Consider the following 20,958-nt stretch of genomic DNA (forward strand, 5'->3'; position numbering starts at 1 on the left):
ACAATAATTATGTCTAATATTGGACTCAAAATTAGGCAAGCAGTGCCATCAGTGGATCCTGTTGTTGCTAATTATGCGGTTGGTTACATTCAGCATATTTCAGATTCAACTGAAGATGCGGTTCTTTCGAAGCAACTCGACATTCCTAACGAAGTGAAATTTTTGAAGAAAATACTTTTGAGCTCGGGTGGGGATCCAAACAAAGTTGGAAAGTTGAGTTTAAGTATCGAGGTGATTCTTACTAAGAAGTTAAGAGATAATATGTCCAAACTTAAAATTGAGGGTGATACCTCCAAAAGACTTTTGGATCCCAGTGTATTAAGGCTTCAACAAAGAACGGATACCTCGGCTGCTTTCCTTACTTCTTCTGTTGATGTGGAACATGTTGGAAGACAAATGGAATCTAGGGTTGATAAGCGGAAGTTGAAAAAAGCTGAAGCAAAAATTGCAAGGAAATTGGCCAAGAAGAAGGATAGGCATGTTAAATATGAGGCATCTAAATTGCTTGACGAACATAAACAAGATGATTATGATTCATTCTTTTTGAAGGTGAATCCTCTTGAAGCGGGTGGAGATGGAGGACGTTCAAAGGATATTAAAGTTGATGGCTTTGATTTATTTGTTGGACAAGCACAACGTATATTGTCAGATGCTTCCCTTACCTTAGCTTTTGGCCATAGATATGGTTTAGTTGGAAGAAATGGTGTTGGTAAATCTACACTTCTGAAAGCTTTATCGAGGAGGGAGTTGGATATTCCCAAGCACATTACTATCTTGTATGTCGAGCAGGAATATATTGGTGACAACAAAACCGCATTACAGTCTGTTTTAGATGCTGACGTTTGGCGAAAGCAACTTCTGATGGAAGAAAGTAAAATAAATGAGCGTGTTGATGAGATTGAAAAACTAAGAAAGGAATTTGAAGAAAATTCGCCAGAGATGAAGAAGCTTGATAATGAGCAAGATGATTTGTATAGTAATTTAGAAAAGGTTCAGGAGAGACTAGCTGATATTGAAAGTGATAAGGCTGAAGGTAAAGCGGCTCAAATACTATACGGATTGGGCTTTAGTGATGAAGCTCAACAAAGACCAACAAAGGAATTTTCTGGTGGTTGGAGGATGCGTATATCTCTTGCCCGTGCTCTTTTCTGTGAGCCTGATTTATTGCTTTTGGATGAGCCTACAAATATGTTGGATGTTCCTTCTGCAGCTTATTTGGCTAGATACTTGCAAACATATCCATCCACGGTTTTGGTTGTCTCTCACGATAGGGATTTCCTTAATGAGGTTGCAACTGATATAATTCACCAACACTCGGAAAGATTAGATTATTACAGAGGATGTGACTTTGATGCATTTTACAATACAAGGGCGGAGAGACTTAAAACGCAAAAAAAGGAATATGAGAACCAAATGGCTTATAGAAAGCATTTACAGGCGTTCATTGATAAATTTAGATATAATGCTGCTAAATCTAGGGAAGCCAGATCTAGAATGAAAAAGCTTGAAAAATTGCCCGTTTTGGATCTCCCAGAAGTTGAACACCAGTATACGTTTAGCTTTCCTGATCCTGAAAAGCTTCCTGCACCAATTTTGCAATTGCAAGGAGTTAGTTTCTCCTATAAACCAGAGGAATTGATGTTGAATGATGTTGATATGGATATTGAAATGGACTCTAGAATTGCATTGGTTGGTGCTAATGGTTGTGGTAAAACGACACTCCTAAAGGTTGCATTGGGAGAATTAACACCAACATCAGGTATTGTATACAAGAATCATCGTTTAAGGATTGGTTACTTTGCTCAGCATCATGTGGATGCATTAGACCTTTCACTTAGTGCCGTTACTTGGCTGAGTAAGAAATATCCTGGCAAAAGTGACGAAGAATACAGAAGACATTTGGGATCATTTGGTATTTCAGGCTCGCTTGCATTGAAACGGATGGATGAATTGTCAGGTGGTCAAAAGTCCAGGGTTATATTTGCTTCATTATGCTTAAATAATCCACATATTCTTATCCTCGATGAGCCTACGAACCATCTAGATACTCCTGGTTTGGAAGCGCTTGCTAAAGCCTTGAAAAACTTTAAAGGTGGAATTCTGATGGTTTCGCACGATGTTTCCATGATTAAAGAAGTGTGTACCGAAATTTGGGCTAGTGAAAATGGAACTGTCAAAAAATTCCCAGGTACTATTGATGATTACAAGGATTATATTTTGGAGGAAGCAGACGAAAGTGGCGTTGTCAAGAGGAGATAAAAGTAGGCCAGTTATGGTTCCTAATGAATATTACTCTATTATTGTTAAAGAGGTTGAACAATTTCAGCCTATATGCAAATTTTCGTGATTGTAATGTATTAGTCGATAAATGTTGAAAAGCTATCGCATCACCTCGTGTGCTCAAGAAAAAGTTCCCTCAGTAGTGTTATAAATGTTCAAGTATGTATAACTTCATTGTTAATTTATTCTTGTTCTCTTTCACTCTTCGTTTCCTTTTTTCTACATTTCTTTTCTTAACCATGAAGAACTGTTGATATCAATTCACTCAAACATTCAAAAGCAGTAATTGTCGTTGGAAATTTTGTAATCTTTTTGTGCTGGTTTTAATTTTTGTAGCAAATCTTTTGGAGTACACGGTATCAAATAATGCATGTTTTTAGGTTAAAGAAAGATAGCAACATCTATGAGATGATTCATGTGTTAATATTAGATTCATGTGTTAATATTATCTTATGCTTATCACAAACTAGCCTGTATATGAAAGCTAATTTTATGTTTTGTTTTATTGCTGTTTTTTTCTGCCGACTACTATATTATAACCGAAGTTTTATTGAATCATACTTATATTTCTGAAAGTTCAATTTTTATTATTTTATTTTCCATTCTCATTCATTTTACTTTACCTCAATTTTCATATAGCTTGTCTATTTTACAAAGTGACGTGAATCAATTGGTTTTTACAAGATTAATTCGACTTTACTTTGATGGTAGCAGAGTAAATGAAGTAAATACGTTTTCTTCTGTAATGCCATATAAATAGATGTTTAATATATAGCGGTATGCAGATCATTAGAAGCATTGGTACTCACAATATTAAATGGCCAACTTTACAATGAGTTTTCTTTGACAGCTAGGCGCCTGTTGGCTCTAGCACAAGAATAAAATATAACATCTCTTTTAACTTCAGCTATAAACGAGATAAGTTATCAAATTCAATCTCACCAGTAAATATATAATTGATAGAGTAAATTCTCCTAAGATAAAAATATTTTTTCCGATAAAGATACAAGTTCGTCCAAAATGTTCTTGAGATAAAAATAAATTAATAGTTTTATCCGATATAAGCAAGGATTCGTTGACGCCCTAGGACTAAAGGAAGCTAAGATATATTTTTTAAAAATTTTCTGTGATGAATGAATGTTCTCAAGCACTCAAATATCAAAAATGGTGACTAGATCATCTTTATATTATCCAATTACTATTATTTCTTTGGAACAGTTTAATTGTTAGACATCTTTTTGGTCTTAAAAATTTGAATGCATTGGTTTAAAGCTAGATAAATAATTGAAAGATTAGAATTCCGACTTTCCGAGAAGGCGTGACATAAGTCACGCAAAAGGGTCAATGTCGGACCAGAGGATGGTGCCGGACAATATAAGATATAATAGATAACGAACGAATGGTTCCCAAAAAGGAAAGGGATTAAAGTCAGACCAGAGGATGGTACTGGACAGAAATAAGAAAAAGATAGATACCGAATGAACGGGTCCTGTCGGAACCTATGAGTTATAATAATGTTTTATATGTTAATAACGCATAAAGGTTCAACTGGTATTTGATTTATAATATGTGAATTAAATTAATGTTCAGACAGATATGAGAAATAATTGTTGTAATCCGAGATTTATTGAAAGCTTCCTTTATATACTAATTACGTAAATAAGCAGCTAATACTAATTCTCTGTAGTAGAAATAATATCAGTAGTGTAATAGATGCGTCGAGAGTCGCGTCTACATAAAGCTGCCCTACCTTGTTTATGCCCAAGAAAACCTCGCTCATAAGGATCAAAGGTATTTAAACATGTGCATTTTTCCCTTTTTATCCAGTTCATTTTACCTTCTTACTTAGTTCTTTTTACTTTTATACTTTTCCTTTCTTTAGCCTTAAAAACACTCAATACTAGTTATAACAAAAACTTCATAAAGTAATCGGCGTCACACTTAAACCAATTAAACAAAACTATTACAAGTAGGTTGGTCCCTTAATAACTAGCTTAACTTCGTTAACTTTCGTTATTCCACATGACCGTTTACATCATGCATATTTCATCTGCACAGAAGTGGCAAAGCCCTTAATTATAAACAAAAAACTTTTCTCCGATGGTTTCCTGAGTTCCTTAATTTTCATTGTTTGATTACTTAATCAACCAATGAGAAATACCTTTTTCTCAACCATCTTTTCGTTTAACTAACCTTTCTTGCTTTCCTCTTCAATCCGTATTAAAGACCAATCACCATACAAATCAGAATCACATCCGTTCACCAAATTCACATTCCAGATTACGTAACTCAACCAAATATTAGCGCATACTAACAACAATAATTAGTGGGGAAATTTTTCCTGTGAAATAAATTTCTCCCTAATCTACTTTCGGCTGAGAATGACCTATTCCACTTCTGCGGAAAAATATCTCTTATATGTATGTACTACTTTTTCCTTATATACTATGTGTCTCTTAGAAGGGACGACGACTTTATTGTGTAATTTGCAATACATATTCATATAAGGAAATCCATCTTGAAGTGAACCTTCAGCTGAAACCAAGAGTAACCTTCGGGTTCTCGTTGGATTACAAACGTGTTCGTAAGGACCCTATTTTGTAAAGGGGGTCATTCTATGCAACAGAAGTCTTTTCTATATCCGAACTATATGACCAATCTCGTTCATAACCTTGGGCATCTGCGCGCTCGGTAGTGCTACGGCACAGAGATATGTGAGCAATTAAGCAGATACAAATGTCACACGGGATTTATATACTCTGACAATATATCCTTAGACAGATTTGGTAATCATCTAAAGAATTCTTATACTTCAGGTTATTGAAAATAGTATTTTGTTACCTTCAGTCCGACCTTTTACAAAGTTTGTGAGGGATCGAACAAGGGAAAGTCACGTGTTATCCAAATGGTTACGTAATATTATGAGCGAAGCAACATGAGCGAATTATTTATTAAAATTGGACGACGAGATGCAAATATTTTATTAAGCAGAAAAACGAGAAAATATTAAATGAGTATTTAGCCTTTTTGGAAAACTCAAGATGAAGATAAGAAAAGAACAAGCAACAGCTTAGATAAGAAGAAGATAGAAAAAGAATAAGAAGAACAGAGATAAGAATAAGAGAAAATATAACAAGAAGATAAAAATAAGAAAAACAAATAAAAAAACAAATCATTAAAATAAATATAATAATACTTCAAATTATAAACATATACAAAGGGGTGCTTTTATCTATATCCTAGTGAATACAAACTAGTTGATTATTTCATTATACATTACTTCCGCACTTACTTAAATTACATCATAACATTCTAAAAACACTATTTTACAACATACAATACTTCATCTTTTAGTGGTTTGATTCAACACTTCAAAACAAACACACAAATCACTTTGTACTTACATAATCTAAAATAATTTAGGTTCAAACCAAAGCAGACCCCTTACAAAGTTGTGGATGGGGCTATGGCTCAATGGTAGAGCTTTCGACTCCAGATCGAAGGGTTGCAGGTTCGATTCCTGTTAGCCTCAATTCCAAATTTTTTTTACTTCTGTTTTCAGTTACACTGAAAGTGTGATGTTGAGAGCTTTCTATTTTTCAAATTTTATTATATCAAAGTACATTTATAACGTCTAACGAAACATAAAACTTAATCATCCGCGTTTTTTAGTGAGAGGTACAGCATGACCGGTGTTATTAATGTGCTCGAAGAGTTTGTTTCTACTACTGAATTTCAAATCACACACAGCACATTTCGCAACACTTGAGGACCCTTTTGGAACCGAGGTTGAAGCATTGTTGTTTTTACTTTCCGCTTTATTTCCCTTCTTTGCTTTTCTTCTTCCCCTCTTCTTCTTTTTACCAGTTCCCCAATCATCTTCACTGCTTTTCTTCGGTTCCAAAGATACCTCATTTAATATTTCTGTAAGTTCCTGCAGTTGCTTATCTTTATGTCTATTATTATGATGTTGGTACTCTGCAACTTTCGGTGCCTTGTTCGCATTACGTGCATTCACAAACAAGTCGTGTACTTCTTCTTGATCTTGCTTTGAAGTTTTATTTCTTGTTCTATTTTTGATCTCACTTTCACTCTGACCTGAATAATTGTTCTCTGCGGAATGATTGTTTTGCAACTGGTTTAAATGATCCGCCTTAATTTTGTTGGAATTTTGAAAGTTGCCATTATTTTCATCAGTAGGTAGATCATCCGGATCCTCTACTGCATCTTGAAATTCTTGTACCACTTCTTCTTCCTTAACAAAATTATCTTCATCTATTCCTAATTCTACACCCTCTTTTCTCATCTGCCATTTCAGCTTTTTAAGCTTTTTCTTATGCTTTCTTGATCGCTCATGCTCAGCAAATTTTTGCACACTTTTGAAAGTCTTATTGCACACTATGCATTCAAATATGTCATTGCTCTTATCTTGATCACTATCTGAATCTTCTCCTTTTAATCGTTCCTCTTCCTTGTATATTTTATCAAGTTCTTGTTCAATCTGAGCCAGCTCATCAGCATCTATTTGCTGCCAATCCTGCTCCTCATACTCCTCTGTTTCATGGTTTCTTTGCCTTTTTCGATTTTGTGCCTGCTGCTTCAAAGCATCCTGCCTTTTCTTTATACGTAATTGTTCGTATTCTTTCTGAGCCTTCGCATTAACTCTTGGATCTTTTCTTTTAATAAAGGCGACCCATCGACGGATAGTTTCATTATATTCTTTCCTTGACTTTTGGCGTACCTTTTTGTTTTCCCTTTGCATACTCCGCATAGTTCTCCTATCGGGGGCCGTTGAATATCTATATTCATCGGTCCAACTGAATGTTTTGACCGATTGGAAATTACTCCAAACTTTGTAAAATAGACGAACCTCTGTACCATAATTAGCTTTTGAATTCCCAAAACGAGGAAACAAGAGGAGATCAGGATCACAGGCATTGCTATAGACACTATCATCCTTGTACTTACCAAAATTTGGCAACATCTGCTTTTTTCCGGAGGTAACTTCCTCGCTAGCAATTTTAGTCGTTAAAACATTGACTACCTGATAAAAACCTTGTACGGAGTCATCTATCCTATTGTACAAATTATTGCTGAAGTACTTTTTTATATCTTCAACGGTGGTCCCATTATAGTAATATTCGGCATCATCTTTCTCATCGAACTCATTGTTATTGCTATTAATATCATCATCTTCAGCTAATATTTGATATTTGTGGGAATCATACCATGATCGTTCTTGAGAATCCGTTAATGTCTCATATGCAGTTCTGACTTCATTAAAAAGAGTAGCGGCATCTGCACTGGGATTTTTATCTGGATGAAGTTTTAGCGCTTGCTTCCTAAATCCTCTTTTCAGCTCTGCAAGAGTAGCACACTCAGATACTCCAAGAAGTTCATAATAATCAGTTTTCATATTATTATCACGATTAAAGAGGGAAGTCCAATATTTCTTACAAGTACGTTAGAATACATGGTACCCCACTTGACGTCAGGCTCAGGATCTAGAATATGAAAAAATTTTACATCCGTACCTATAATTTTGTATTTGACAAGGTTGAGGAACTAACTAGCCGCGAAAAAAAAAAATAAACACTTGTTAAAATTAATGGAAATGTTGCTAGCTACGACGACGAGTAACGTATGGTCAAAAAAAAGAAATCAAAAGGATATCTCCTTCCTCATCTTATCAATAACTGACTACCCAATCAATCATATAAGAAGGTCAGATTAATTGGTGATATCAGATTTTTGCGACAGCATGGTGGTTTTAGCAGGCTCTATTTGTACAAGGGGAGGAAAACCTCTTCTTTCAAGACAGTTCAGAGAGCTTTCGAAAGATCGCGTTACATCTTTATTGTCAAACTTTCCAACCCTTTTATCGAAATCAACTAAAACGCAGTTCACGAGTGTCGAGGATGAATTCGTCAGATATGTTTACCAGCCTTTAGAGGAATTTTACGTAGTTTTGATTACCAACAAGCATTCAAATATTATTGAGACATAGATACTCTCCATTTATTTGCACAGACAATTACATCGATTGTGGGTACAATTGATGAGAGAGAGATTTTTGACAATTGTTTTGAGATTATCAACGCGTTTGATGAGATTGTCAATTTAGGATACAAAGAAAATTTGACACTTTCTCAAATTGTGACATTCTTGGAGATGGAATCTCACGAAGAAAAGATTCAGGAAATTATCGAGAGAAACAAAGAATTGGAGGCAGCCGAGGAAAGAAAGCGTAAAGCTACTGAGATATTTTTGTCCAAGACTGCTGCTGATATTCGTAACAAAGAGATGCTGAGAAAAGCAAATACTAGCTCTTTTGGAGATGGTCCAACATTACTTGGTCAACAGGACTATCAGCAAGCAAACTATCCTCGTCAAGCAGCTTTGGTTCCTCAGCAGGAAGAGCCAAAGCCCTTAGGAGGAAGTCATTTCAGACAGGCAGTTCCGAGACGGGGTGGCTTACAACTTGGTAAGAAAAAGAAGATTCCAAGCTCTGGATTTGGTTTAGGGGGTAGCGAGCCATTAATTTCAGGTGCATCATCCGGTAGACCATCAACTGAAGTGAGAGGTATATCTTCTTCGCCGGCCGTTGAACCGGAGCACAAAAAGAAGGCTGCAGTTCCAAATAAAGGAATTTTGGTCATTGCGAACGAGAAGGTTGGAGCACAGATTACCAGAGATGGCACAATTTCGTCGGCTGACATTAAAGGTGATCTTCAGATTAGAATAAATGACAGCAAATATTCACATGCTAAGTTACAATTATCTGTGAACGAGTTGGATGGTACAAAGACTCAATTTAAAACTCACCCTAACATTGATGGACCGGCATTTAGGGCATCTCATGAGATTAAAATGAAGAATTCAGGAAAAGCATTCCCAAGTAACGACCAGACATTAGGCGTTCTACGGTGGAAGAGTGTGCCTAATGCTAAGAATAGTGACGAGAATGTTCTGCTTCCTTTAATGATTACCACCTGGGTCAACAATAACAACGATGGTACGATTACCCTCACATTTGAGTACGAGAAGAATAAATCAAGCATTCTTGAGCAGTTGGCGATAATAATACCAACATCGAATGCGACAATTGATTCAAGTGACAATGATAATGTTACTTTAGATTACGCAGATGAGGGTCTTCATGTTAATCTTACAGGAATCGCAGAAAACCCAGAGGGTTCGTTTGCAATTACATGTAAGGATGTAGATGACGAAGAGGCATTATTCCCCATGGAGGTTAGCTTTGATATTACAAAGCAGCTTGACAATGGGGAAAGAGGGGGACTTGTCGGTGTCAACGAGGTTGAGAATACGGAAAGTGGAGAGTCTCTGCCTTTTGATAGTTACTACAAGTTGACAAGCGAAGGATTTTACATAATTTAAAGTTTTTAGATTTGATAAGTACGGTATATTAATTTTTTATATGTAGGAAGTAAATGATGAAAACGACCAATTTCCAGTTGATAACTTATAGCTATAAAATCAATTTTTGAACATTCTAACATGAACGATACCTTTCAAAAAATCATCAGATTTTATGTTACGTTGAGTGCGCAAAAGGAAGGAATAGGAAACACGATGAATTTTTTTCCCCTTCGAGCCCGAAAACGGAGTGTCTGACTTTGACCGGCTCTATTAGTACTCTGGGACTTGTAATTACACAGTAACTTCGTATATTGTAAAAAATAAATACAGGCGACTCTGAACATCGGTCTGACAATCAATCAGATAGTAATTTATGAATTAAAATAACAAATATTGAAGTTGGATATCCGAAACGGGTGAAAAAAATGTCGGCAAATTTGCATGACTTATACAGGTTTGATCCTCGGGCGTCCGCTTTTTTCGTGAAAGTTAAGAATTGCTGTGTATAAAAGAGTGCTTTTTTCCCCGGGTAAAATAGGAGCGCGCTAAGAATCCCATTTAGTAGCGGCTAGGTTGATCGAATCAACTAATTATTATTGTAAATTTCGAAGCACAAATAACGCCGGGAAATTGAACAAAAGTCTTTGTTTATTTTGTCTGCAAGACCACTGGAACCCCATTTTACTTTTGAGTCATCGTGTGAAAATATTTGGTATTACTGAACTTCAAAGCTTGTCAGGGTGCTTTTAAAGATACAGAAAAAAATTTTAACGAGATCGGAACTTTACTTAAAGTAACAGGTCCAACATATAGTGTTCACTGAAATATATCTATCTCACACTGTGAGAAATCTTTAAGCTGAACTCGAAAAGCAATTAATAAATCGATATAAATACCGTCTGTGCCCGTCTTGATTTACCCCACAAAACCGTGAAAAAGAGAGACTGCACGCGCTCACGGACACAAAAAAGGAAGAAAAAAATCCACCCGTCTTAATTTTAGACATTTCGATCGAGAATCATTTCAATTAATTTCCAAAGTTGAACAGAGAAAAATTTACACTGCTTTTCTTCACTATGTTTTCATCAGTTACCAGAAATTACTGTCGTAAGATCATTACAAGATCATTTTCCATCACATCAATGGCCAAGAGAATAGAAACAGATGCATTCGGTGAAATCGAGGTTCCCAGCGAAAAATACTGGGGAGCTCAAACCGAACGTTCACACCGTAACTTCAAAATTGGAGGTGAGAAAGCGCGGATGCCAGAGCCTGTGATCCAATCATTTGGAATTCAGAAGAAAGCTGCTGCTATTGTGAATACAGAATTAGGAATACTGGATCCAAAGCTTTCAGATGCAATTCAGCAGGCAGCAACCGAGGTGGCTGAAGGAAAGCTGGATGAGCATTTTCCACTTGTTGTTTTCCAGACTGGATCTGGAACTCAGACAAATATGAATGCCAATGAGGTGATCTCTAACAGGGCAATTGAGATTCTTGGAGGAAAGATGGGTACGAAGAAGCCCGTGCATCCAAATGACCACGTGAACATGTCTCAGTCTTCCAATGATACATTTCCAACTGTGATGCACATCGCTGCGCTGACGCAGATCGAGAGGAACCTCTTACCCGCAATGGAGAAGCTTAGGGATTCTTTAAACAAAAAATCTGACGAGTTTAAGGACATCATCAAAATCGGCAGAACACATCTCCAAGATGCAACTCCCTTGACTTTGGGACAGGAGTTTTCTGGATACGTTGCTCAGCTTGATAATGGAATCAGACGTGTGCGTACAGCCTCCGAGTCCCTTAGATTCTTGGCTCAAGGTGGAACTGCTGTGGGTACTGGATTGAATACAAAAAAGGGCTTTGCGGAGAAGATGGCTGAGCAGATCACAAAATTAACTGGCGTTCAGTTCTATACCGCACCAAACAAGTTTGAGGCTCTTGCTGCACATGATGCAATTGTAGAAGTATCTGGAGCTTTAAACACTGTCGCTGTTTCGTTGTTCAAGATCGCACAAGATATTAGATACCTTGGATCTGGTCCAAGATGCGGATACCATGAGATTTCCCTTCCAGAAAACGAACCTGGTTCGTCTATTATGCCGGGAAAAGTCAACCCAACTCAGAACGAGGCCATGACTATGGTTTGTGCCCAGGTGTTTGGCAATAATAGTACCATTACTTTTGCAGGGGCCTCTGGCCAGTTCGAATTGAACGTGTTTAAACCTGTTTTGATTGCCAATCTTCTTTCTTCCGTCAGATTGATCGGTGATACATGCGATTCCTTCAGACTACATTGTGTTGATGGCATTAAGGCCAACAAGGACAGAATTAACTATCTAATGCAGCAATCATTGATGCTCGTTACTGCCTTGAGCCCTAAGATCGGCTACGATAAGGCTTCCAAGATTGCGAAAAACGCCAATAAAAAGGGTCTTACCTTAAAACAATCCGCATTGGAGCTTGGCTTCCTAACAGAGGAACAGTTTGATGCTACTGTCAAGCCAGAGAACATGCTAGGACCAAAGAATTGATTGTATCTGCAATACTTCCGAAGACAACAGAAAAGAAAAGAAAAAATCATTTATTCCATTCTACTTTCATTTCTCATGTAGGACATCTAATAACAGTAATTATTGCAGATGAAACTGTAGCTTCATATGTACCACCTACGGAACAATTCAGCGTGTTATGTATGTACTTACAAATTATTTTTTAATGCTTTCTCTTTGAAATAATGGCCCCCTGAAAATAGATGCGACTAGATTTGGGGATCTGTGATGAGCCATTTGAGTCGTTTTGCCTTATGTAAGTTGCCGGGCGAAAACACCGAGTCATTTCATTTTTCGAATAATATTTTTTTTCAACTTCTTCGCGCAGGTGTTTGCCACACTTTGCCGAGATCTAAGTAAGTGGATGAGCGAAGGGAAAAAGTGTACTTTTTTTTGGTTGGCGGGCCGGTAAGGAAACACCAGAAAAGAGGAGATAATATTATTTCGTGAGGAAAGCGGATGGGGAAAAGTAAAGAAGTAACTCACTCTTCAATATCGTAATATACTTAGGTCACATTTTTTTTCTCCTTATCTTTACCTTCTGCTCTTATATCATACCTAAGAGGCTTATAGAGATAATTTATCTTTGCTTTCTAAGGAGAAGCTTTCTCATCTGAACTTTTTTTTGCACTTTACGGGCTTAAGTATCAGTCATCTGCTGAGCTATTCAGTTTGAACATAATTCATTGTTATACATTTTTTGGGTAAGAATAAACATCGGGTATACCCCAAAAAACATAGAGCATAAAGAAGGGTTGCAAATATTATGCTTAGAGCTTCTTCTTTGACTACCCGTAGAGGGGCTAATCTTATGCTGAAGGCTGTTCCATTGATCGTCAGATCAAGCACTACCTTAGCGCTAAGGAGATATGCTTCCGGGCTATCAAATTTTCAAAGCCGTGCCGTGCTTTCAAAGGTTCTTTCTCAGGAATCATCGCAGGGAAGACTTTCGTTTAAAGGGGGAAACTTTTTTACTCCATTTAACGCAGAGAAGAGGAAGAAATTAACGCCAGCGACATACGAGGATTTTCTGCCACATTCCAATAATCCATCATTTTTGACGGTCCGGTCTCCTTTTAACCACTTGCAGAATATTGACAGGAGCATATACTTGGACCTTTCGGCTGACGGTAAGGAAAACCCTAGTAATGATGATGGCAAGGAGACAGAGCCTTCAACAAAAGAGAAACAAGACAAAGAAAAAGAAAAAGATGAGGAGGATTCCAAGGATGAAACAGACAGTCAAAAGCCAGACTCGAGTGTCAAGTCATCTCGTGGAAAGGGCAGATCAAAAGCTGCATCTTCAGGTGCAGGTGCATCATCTTCGTCATCAGCAGGATCTGGTAGTGATGCATTCGGATCAGGTCATGACGGTGTGAAAGGTGGCAAAGACAAAGAACCAAATATTTCTGAGGTTTATCCTAGGGTAATTGGCCTTCCAATTTCTCAGCGACCACTCATTCCAGGATTTTACAAAGCATTGGTGATCACTGATATTAATGTCATCAAGGCCATCAAGGATGCTCTTAACCACAAGAATCCATATATCGGTTGCTTCCTTTTCAAGGATCCAGAAATGACGGGTGATGTTATTACCTCCAAGGACCAAGTCTACCAGACAGGTGTTTTGGCCCAGATCACATCTAACCTATATGCCAAGGACAACAAGACTGGTATAGAGTCGCTAACTGCGGTCTTATATGCTCACAAACGTATAAGACTCGATAGTCTTTATCCTCCAAAGTCAGATGCTGCTACTCATGTGGCAGAAAATGGGGAGAAGCATACGAAACAGGTCATCGAAGGCATTACAGGAGAGAAAGAAGGAGATGAGCCAAGAAAACCATCGCACAAAGCGTCAGTGAGAAAAATTCAAGATAAGAAATTGGAGCCAACTGAGGTCTTGGAGAAGGCGGAGGGAGCACAACTTCCTTCACATCAGGATGCTTTGCCAGACGAACCAGCACAGGATGAGTACTTAAAGAAGTACCCAATTAGTCTAGTGGGTGTCTCGGATGTTCTTGATCAGAAATATGATAAGAATGATCCATTGATCAACTCTTTAACTGCTTCAACATTGGAGACATTAAAGAAAATGGCAACAATGAACAAACAATTCAATGATGAGCTTGCCACATTTAGCGCTTCCCTACACAGCGACATCTACAGCTGTCCTTCTAATCTTGCCGATTTTGCTGCTGCTGTCACTGCAGGAAAATCAAATGATGTTCAGGAAATTTTAGAGACTACCGATGTTAAGAAGAGATTAAAATTATCCTTGGTTTTGTTGAAGAAAGAGCTGGCAAATAAGGAAATGCAAATGAAATTGGATAAGGAACTTGATGACAGGATTATGAAAAGGCAGAGAACTTATCGCTTGGCCGAGCAACTGAAACTAATTAAGGAGCAAATCGGTACTAGTGATGGTCGGGATGCTCTCATTAAGAAATACGATAACAGGGTTAAGAAGTTGAACATGCCACCAGAAGTGAAGAAGGTTTATGCTGAAGAAATCGATAAGTTGAAGACCTTAGAACCTATGATGTCTGAATATGCTGTCAGCAAAAATTACTTAGACTGGCTTACCCAGCTACCATGGGGTATAGAGTCAAAAGACTGCTTCAGTGTTGAAAGGGCAAAGAACATTTTAAATGAAGATCATTATGGCTTACAGGATGTTAAAAACCGTATTCTTGAATTTGTCGCTGTCGGAAAACTTGCAAACAAGGTTAAAGGTAAGATTTTGTGCTTCTGTGGTCCACCTGGTGTTGGTAAGACTTCCATCGGTCGGTCCATTGCAAAATCTTTAAACAGAAAGTTTTACAGAATCTCCTTTGGTGGTTTGAATGATGTGTCTGAGATTAAAGGTCATCGTAGAACATATGTTGGTGCATCACCAGGTAGGATTGTTCAAGCTCTTAGGAGGTCACAAACAGATAATCCTTTGATCATGATTGATGAGATCGATAAGATAAGTACACAAGGTGCAAACAATGGCAATCCTGCTGCGACATTACTTGAATTACTTGACCCCGAGCAGAACAGCAAATTCTTGGACAATTTTATGGACGTCCCTATTGATCTATCGAAGGTTTTGTTTGTCTGTACTGCAAACAACTGGGAGACAATTTTGCCACCAATTCTGGATCGTATGGAGATGATTCACATTCCCGGATACACCGATAACGAAAAACTTCAGATTGCAGAGAAATACTTGAATAAGAAGATTAAAAAGGAAACCGGATTGGAGAATGCCAATATCAACGTGACAAAACCCGCTTTAGAGGCATTAGTTAAGTATTATTGTCGAGAAAGTGGTGTTAGAAGTCTCAAAAAGGCCTTAGAGAAGATATATAGAAAGGCAGCCTTGCAATTGGTTGAAGAAATTGGTGATCCGGCTGGATCTGAGGCAGAACTAGCAGTGATGGCTTCGGAATCAGATAAAAGCAAAGAGACTAATGCTGAAAAGGAGAACGAAAGGAAGGAGGAGGTTGCTGCAGATTTGCAGACAACATCTCCTGAAGGAAAACCTGCCGAAAAAACATTGAGTGCAAATGGAGAGAAACCAAACGAAAATGTCAGTAAGGGCAAGGAAAAAACACCAGAAATTACGAAATTGATTATTCCGGATGACTTTAAATTGGATATTACACCAAAGAATCTTTCGAAATATGTTGGACCACCGGTTTTCACATCTGACAGGATGTATATGACACCACCTCCTGGTATAGTCATGGGATTAGCATACTCGAGTATGAGCGGAGCTGCAATGTACTTTGAGACGGCACTGGTTCGTTCTCTTAAGATAGCTGCTGCTGGGAAGTTGGAAATGACAGGACACTTGGGTGATGTTCTCAAAGAATCGGCAGATCTCGCTTATTCTGTGGCAAAGAACATCTTGTCTCAGAGATTCCCAGATAACAGGTTCTTTGAGAGGGCATACATTCACATGAATTGTCCTGAAGGAGGAATCAGTAAAGACGGTCCTTCAGCAGGTATTACAATGACTACAGCGTTCCTTTCTTTGGCATTGAACCATCCAATTCCAGGTGATGTGGCCATGACGGGTGAGATATCTTTGGGAGGAAAAGTTTTACCAATTGGTGGATTAAGGGAGAAGACATTAGCTGCTAGAAGATGCGGAATTAAAACTATGATCATTCCTAAGAGCGATTTACCAGAGTGGGACGAGGTTCCAGAACAACTTAAAGAAGGAATAGATGTTCACTTCATCGACTGGTATTCAGAGGTGTTCGATTTACTATTTAAGGACGTTACTCCAGAAAAAGGAAACAATGTTTGGAAGGAAGAGTTTAGCAAGAGGGAGAGTCCTTTGGGAATACCTGGTGATATGATGCAAACGCAAGAAAGACCACGGATTTAAGTTTGTAGATTAATAATGTGATCTTTAAGCACGCAGTGGCGGCGACTCAAGATACTTGTTTATATTTACATGTATAAACTTTAACTGTACACATATACATGCTTTTGAATTTTTTTGAAAAAATTAATGCTACTTGTTGGAATAAAATGGAGTAGAGATAGTTTTTTTTGTACTATTTTCTTTTTTCTTTTTTGAAGGTCTTTTTTTTCTGCTTAGATAAAGAGCGTACTAATAAGAGATTTTCAAATTTTACGTTTACTTACCCACAGAAGCGTCATACTTTAGTGGAGTAGCATGCACAACCAATATAATAACATCAGCTAACATAAGAAAAGCAAGATGACGAAGAACACCTCTAGTGGAGATGTTGCTGTCAACATTCAAAGCAATAATAATAAAAATGAAACAGAGAATACCGACAGCTCTTCAGACCAGCAGAGTGTACAAGCTTTTGATATCTTTAAAAAGGCATTAACATATAATGTGATTGCAAAGTATGATCCTACAATTGATCAGCTGATACATCTTTCTCCATACTGCGTTATTTATCAGTTTGATGGAACCGATTGGAACAAACTGGATTATCAGGGGCCAATTGCTTTTTACTCAAGAAAAGTTTCTGAAATTAAGGAAGGTGCTAAGTTTTCGATTCAAGATGTTATGGAACGCGATATATATCAATATGGACTCATATTATTAAACAGGGCAAAGCCTGAAAACTTTACCATTGGGCTGTTGGCACGAAAGTATTTGGCAGATAGCGATCTTGATCGGGCCATCGCCGTTGAGAAAAAGGAGGAGTTAGTGATATTGAACGATTTTAAGGGAGATACCTTTGGAATATGGCTTTTTGACGAGAAAGATAGGGAATACTTGTACAAATTTCTTTCTTACTGCATCGAGAATTAGTTACTTAGACCGTATATATGTGTTATTTTAGTCCCTTGTTACATTTAATGTATACAATAATGATATGTAAAAGAAAGTGATTGTAACGTCATTTCATGCATCCATCTACCTACTTTTCGCTTTTAACTGTCGCTGTGGTGTCCTTCTTCTTCTTTTATACGTTTCCTCTTTTTGGTCCTGCCTCTCCTTGCTTTTTTGCGTTCTTCCTAGGCTTTCTCTTCCTTCCAGTTTTCTTCGCACCTTTCTTATTTGCACCGCGACCACCTTTGGTACTACCTTTAGTACTGCTTGTACCTTTACTATCAGATTCTCCCTGCCGCTGCTTGTTTTGTTGCTCTGATGCTTGCTGCTGGTTCATCATCATTCTTTCTTTTTGTTCATAAACATACCAAATCCAGTACCACCAGCAGCGGATCCAGGAAACGTATTTCTAAGGCTTAAACTGTTTCCTAGAGGATGCTTCATGTTACTTCCACCAACTGCTTGCTCCTTAAGCAAGGCCATCCTTTTCTTCCAGGATTCAATGAAACGAAGTCTATCAAATTGAGCTGGCTTATTTCCAACTTCATTATCCTTATCCAAAGTGACATTGCTATGTCTATACATTTCATTGAGTACTGTCATCATCTGCTCATATTTTGAGTTTGATCTGGATAAATCTTCATGCAATGGCTTATACTTTAGATTTTGAGTAGTGATCGGTTCAAGATCTCTACCCTGGCCATCAACCTCTCTTGCATCCTTTCTATGGGAAAGATAACCTGGTCCGCTTTTTCATTGTAAGTAGGAGTCACACTATCGTAATCCGGCCATAGTGACCTATCATATTTATAAGGATTCAGAACCGGCTGAAGATTTATATTTCTATTTGTGGCGGTCAAAACCTCACTTTCAAAAGTAAGTGCGAAAGTATCATGAAATTGCTGTGAATCTGTCTGCAGAGATAAATCCTCATATAAGCTAGACTGAGTCATCCGAAGAACTGTTCGGTATTCCTTTGGCTTGAATATATTCGTCTTCTCAGGTTCCCGAGTTTCATTATCGTGAATCTCCTTACCAGCCTTATTTTTATGTTCATTATTCTTATCTGCCGCAGTATCGGGTTTGCCAGCATTATTCTTCTCTCTATGTAAAACAGCATCCAGCTCATCGCGGCCATCATCCTTCAACGCACTTTCATCTAACTTTCTATGATCGAACACTTTTAAGAAGATAGCACCGTCATACATCTTAATACCCCCATCTCTTATTATCTCCATCAGGGCTTCTGGAATAATGCCAAAAGCTACATACTTCAAGAATTCCTTAATTACGGAAGAATTTTTGGCAATGGCAGCATCACTATTACCAAACTGATAATAATTTTCATGGATATGGAGTATCATCGATGCCGGGTAGTTCTCGTACTTTTTTAACAGCTCCTCATTACTCTCATAAAATTTCTCAGTTCTGGCTCTCTTCCTTAGCTGTTGGATGATTAATATTTTACGCTGCTGAGGTGTGAGTTTCGCCAATTGCTGTTGAGTCAATCCGAAAAAGGTCCTTTGATGCTGATTTTGTTGCATCTGAATTTTCTCATATTCTGCTGTATCTGTGAATTATCATGAATCTGATTTGTAGTGCTCTTTTGCGCCTGCGTGTGCATGCTCTGTTTTTGCTGCTGCTGCTGTTGCTGTTGCTGCAGAATATATTTTTGCTGGATTTGTTGCTTCAGTTGTTGTTGCGTAGTAAAACCATTTTTTTGGGTCGTGCCTGTAGCTGCATAAGTCATACCCGGAGACATTTGCCTGTGATGTGATTGATTTTCTGCTGAAACTGGAAGACTTTTTCCAGGTACGCTTTTTCCGGCCACTTTATGAGCAGTACATCGGGAAGTGACTCGTTTGAAATACCAGCTCCTGGAACCGTCTTACCTGACGATTGCATACGAGCAACTTGCTGAGCACGCCTGAGCTGCTGTTGTCTCCTCAGATATTGTTGATGCCGTTGAAGTAATATAATGTCTTCCCTTTTCAATTCACCATTACGAATCATCTGCTGAAGCTTCTGCTGACGGGTCATTCCAGGTGGTGGCTGTATTCTACCAAGAAGATTGATAAGATAAGCTTGGATAGCATTTTGTCTCCGATTGGTTGTTTGGACATTATTTGGAGTTTGACCACTAGACGAACCGCCCCTTCCGCTGCTACCAGAACTGACATTGTTTCCACCAGTGTCTAAAGCCATGCCGGAATTTGGACTTGAAGTACCATTCATATTGCTTCCTTGATCAAAGTTCTGTTTACTACCTAAATTGCTATTCGCTATGGATCCTTCAGAGCTTAAGCTACCATTCGATGTACCTGACATATATGAGCTGCAGTAAATCAGAAATTTAAGTATGCAAATAAATCAAAAAATGACTTTCCAGTTTATCTTTATGCTTATAGAGTGTTCAAATTGATTGTTGAGCACCAATTATCAACTGTTTACGTTGAACACTCAGTGAATATATTTTTTTTTTTTAAATCTAAATTTGCAGAACAAATAATAACAAAATGAGCAAAGACTTTTGGAGAACTTGCCAATGATAATTTAACCAAACACTGACAATTAAAATAAACGCACCCGACCGCTTTATGAAGGCTTTAAAATAAAAGTATACAGAACCATGGCTCGATATAGAGTAAATAGTGCACATATAACGAAATTTGGATGAAAAAATCAAACAAAAAGAGATAAAAGCTGGGAAGAAAAAAATTGACAGCGACGCGTCGGTTGGTCAATTATGAAAGAAAGATTGTCAATAGAGGACTGCTGAAACCTCCTCACACAAAAAATAGAGGAAAAAGAAACGACTATAAACGATGGATAAAAAATTTCTATTGCATAGAGAGAAGAGTATATCGAACTAAAATAGGATAATTCACAGGGGAAAAAAATAAAGTTAGATAGTAAGAAAAAAAAAAAAAAGAAAACTGGTTACTTTTTCAATTTATATTACAAAAAGTCACAAGAACGAGAGCTAAATACACAGGAAGATGTACCTGGCAAGTACTTTAAATATAGAACCTACACCTCTGTATTCTGGAAGACGTCCCACAATTAAGTCTTAGATCGAATTCAAAAATTTTTCCAAATGAAGGTCCTACCAGTTCCATCAAATCATAAGATTGAGTTTCCCAAAAAGAACACATTAGGTTGTTAAAAGATGAAAAGTCGTACATGGAAATATAAATGGTCTTGCCTTCCTTCCTTTTGTTAAATTCAAGGTGATGTTAAAAATTAAAGAAGTACGTAAAGCGGAAGGGGTCATGGGAGGGGAAAAAAGGGACCAATAGAGTTCTGAAATTGCACACAATTTGAACAATTTTAAACAATAATTCAGGGACAGAATACGTTCGTACATATATGTAAATGAATAGCTAGATAGTAGACTACGGAATTAGGCACATTTCTTATTGC

The 20,958-nt window shown here is 37.6% G+C and overlaps 8 protein-coding genes and 1 non-coding gene across 9 annotated transcripts; 6 read left to right on the forward strand and 3 right to left on the reverse strand.

Moving 5' to 3' along the window:
- Nucleotides 1-9: 9 nt before the first annotated feature.
- Nucleotides 10-2,259, forward strand: GCN20 (ATP-binding cassette, regulator of translational elongation; the record flags this gene model as incomplete). Its single annotated transcript, XM_041281877.1, has 1 exon — nucleotides 10-2,259. One exon carries the CDS (start codon nucleotides 10-12, stop codon nucleotides 2,257-2,259), a length of 2,250 nt encoding a protein of 749 aa, XP_041139668.1.
- A 3,481-nt stretch (nucleotides 2,260-5,740) lies between these two features.
- Nucleotides 5,741-5,812, forward strand: BRETT_003367. The gene has a single exon. It is a non-coding gene; the product is annotated as a tRNA-Trp (tRNA).
- A 123-nt stretch (nucleotides 5,813-5,935) lies between these two features.
- Nucleotides 5,936-7,696, reverse strand: BRETT_003368 (uncharacterized protein; the record flags this gene model as incomplete). The annotated part of the gene is made up of 1 exon (XM_041281878.1): nucleotides 5,936-7,696. One exon carries the CDS (start codon nucleotides 7,694-7,696, stop codon nucleotides 5,936-5,938), a length of 1,761 nt encoding a protein of 586 aa, XP_041139669.1.
- A 345-nt stretch (nucleotides 7,697-8,041) lies between these two features.
- On the forward strand, nucleotides 8,042-9,681 carry BRETT_003369 (uncharacterized protein; the record flags this gene model as incomplete). The annotated part of the gene is made up of 2 exons (XM_041281879.1): nucleotides 8,042-8,242; nucleotides 8,311-9,681. The coding sequence occupies 2 exons, from the start codon at nucleotides 8,042-8,044 to the stop codon at nucleotides 9,679-9,681; spliced, it is 1,572 nt and encodes a 523-aa protein (XP_041139670.1).
- Nucleotides 9,682-10,805: 1,124 nt separating this feature from the next.
- Nucleotides 10,806-12,203, forward strand: FUM1 (fumarase fum1; the record flags this gene model as incomplete). The annotated part of the gene is made up of 1 exon (XM_041281880.1): nucleotides 10,806-12,203. The coding sequence occupies one exon, from the start codon at nucleotides 10,806-10,808 to the stop codon at nucleotides 12,201-12,203; it is 1,398 nt and encodes a 465-aa protein (XP_041139671.1).
- Nucleotides 12,204-12,987: 784 nt separating this feature from the next.
- BRETT_003371 (uncharacterized protein) lies at nucleotides 12,988-16,605 on the forward strand (the record flags this gene model as incomplete). Its single annotated transcript, XM_041281881.1, has 1 exon — nucleotides 12,988-16,605. One exon carries the CDS (start codon nucleotides 12,988-12,990, stop codon nucleotides 16,603-16,605), a length of 3,618 nt encoding a protein of 1,205 aa, XP_041139672.1.
- Nucleotides 16,606-16,944: 339 nt separating this feature from the next.
- Nucleotides 16,945-17,514, forward strand: BRETT_003372 (uncharacterized protein; the record flags this gene model as incomplete). The annotated part of the gene is made up of 1 exon (XM_041281882.1): nucleotides 16,945-17,514. The coding sequence occupies one exon, from the start codon at nucleotides 16,945-16,947 to the stop codon at nucleotides 17,512-17,514; it is 570 nt and encodes a 189-aa protein (XP_041139673.1).
- Nucleotides 17,515-17,874: 360 nt separating this feature from the next.
- Nucleotides 17,875-19,079, reverse strand: BRETT_003373 (uncharacterized protein; the record flags this gene model as incomplete). The annotated part of the gene is made up of 2 exons (XM_041281883.1): nucleotides 17,875-18,186; nucleotides 18,276-19,079. The coding sequence occupies 2 exons, from the start codon at nucleotides 19,077-19,079 to the stop codon at nucleotides 17,875-17,877; spliced, it is 1,116 nt and encodes a 371-aa protein (XP_041139674.1).
- A 202-nt stretch (nucleotides 19,080-19,281) lies between these two features.
- BRETT_003374 (uncharacterized protein) lies at nucleotides 19,282-19,863 on the reverse strand (the record flags this gene model as incomplete). The annotated part of the gene is made up of 1 exon (XM_041281884.1): nucleotides 19,282-19,863. One exon carries the CDS (start codon nucleotides 19,861-19,863, stop codon nucleotides 19,282-19,284), a length of 582 nt encoding a protein of 193 aa, XP_041139675.1.
- Nucleotides 19,864-20,958: the final 1,095 nt, after the last annotated feature.

This window comes from Brettanomyces bruxellensis, chromosome 9 (assembly GCF_011074885.1).
Source record: "Brettanomyces bruxellensis chromosome 9, complete sequence".
In the NCBI taxonomy this organism is placed as follows: domain Eukaryota; kingdom Fungi; phylum Ascomycota; class Pichiomycetes; order Pichiales; family Pichiaceae; genus Brettanomyces; species Brettanomyces bruxellensis.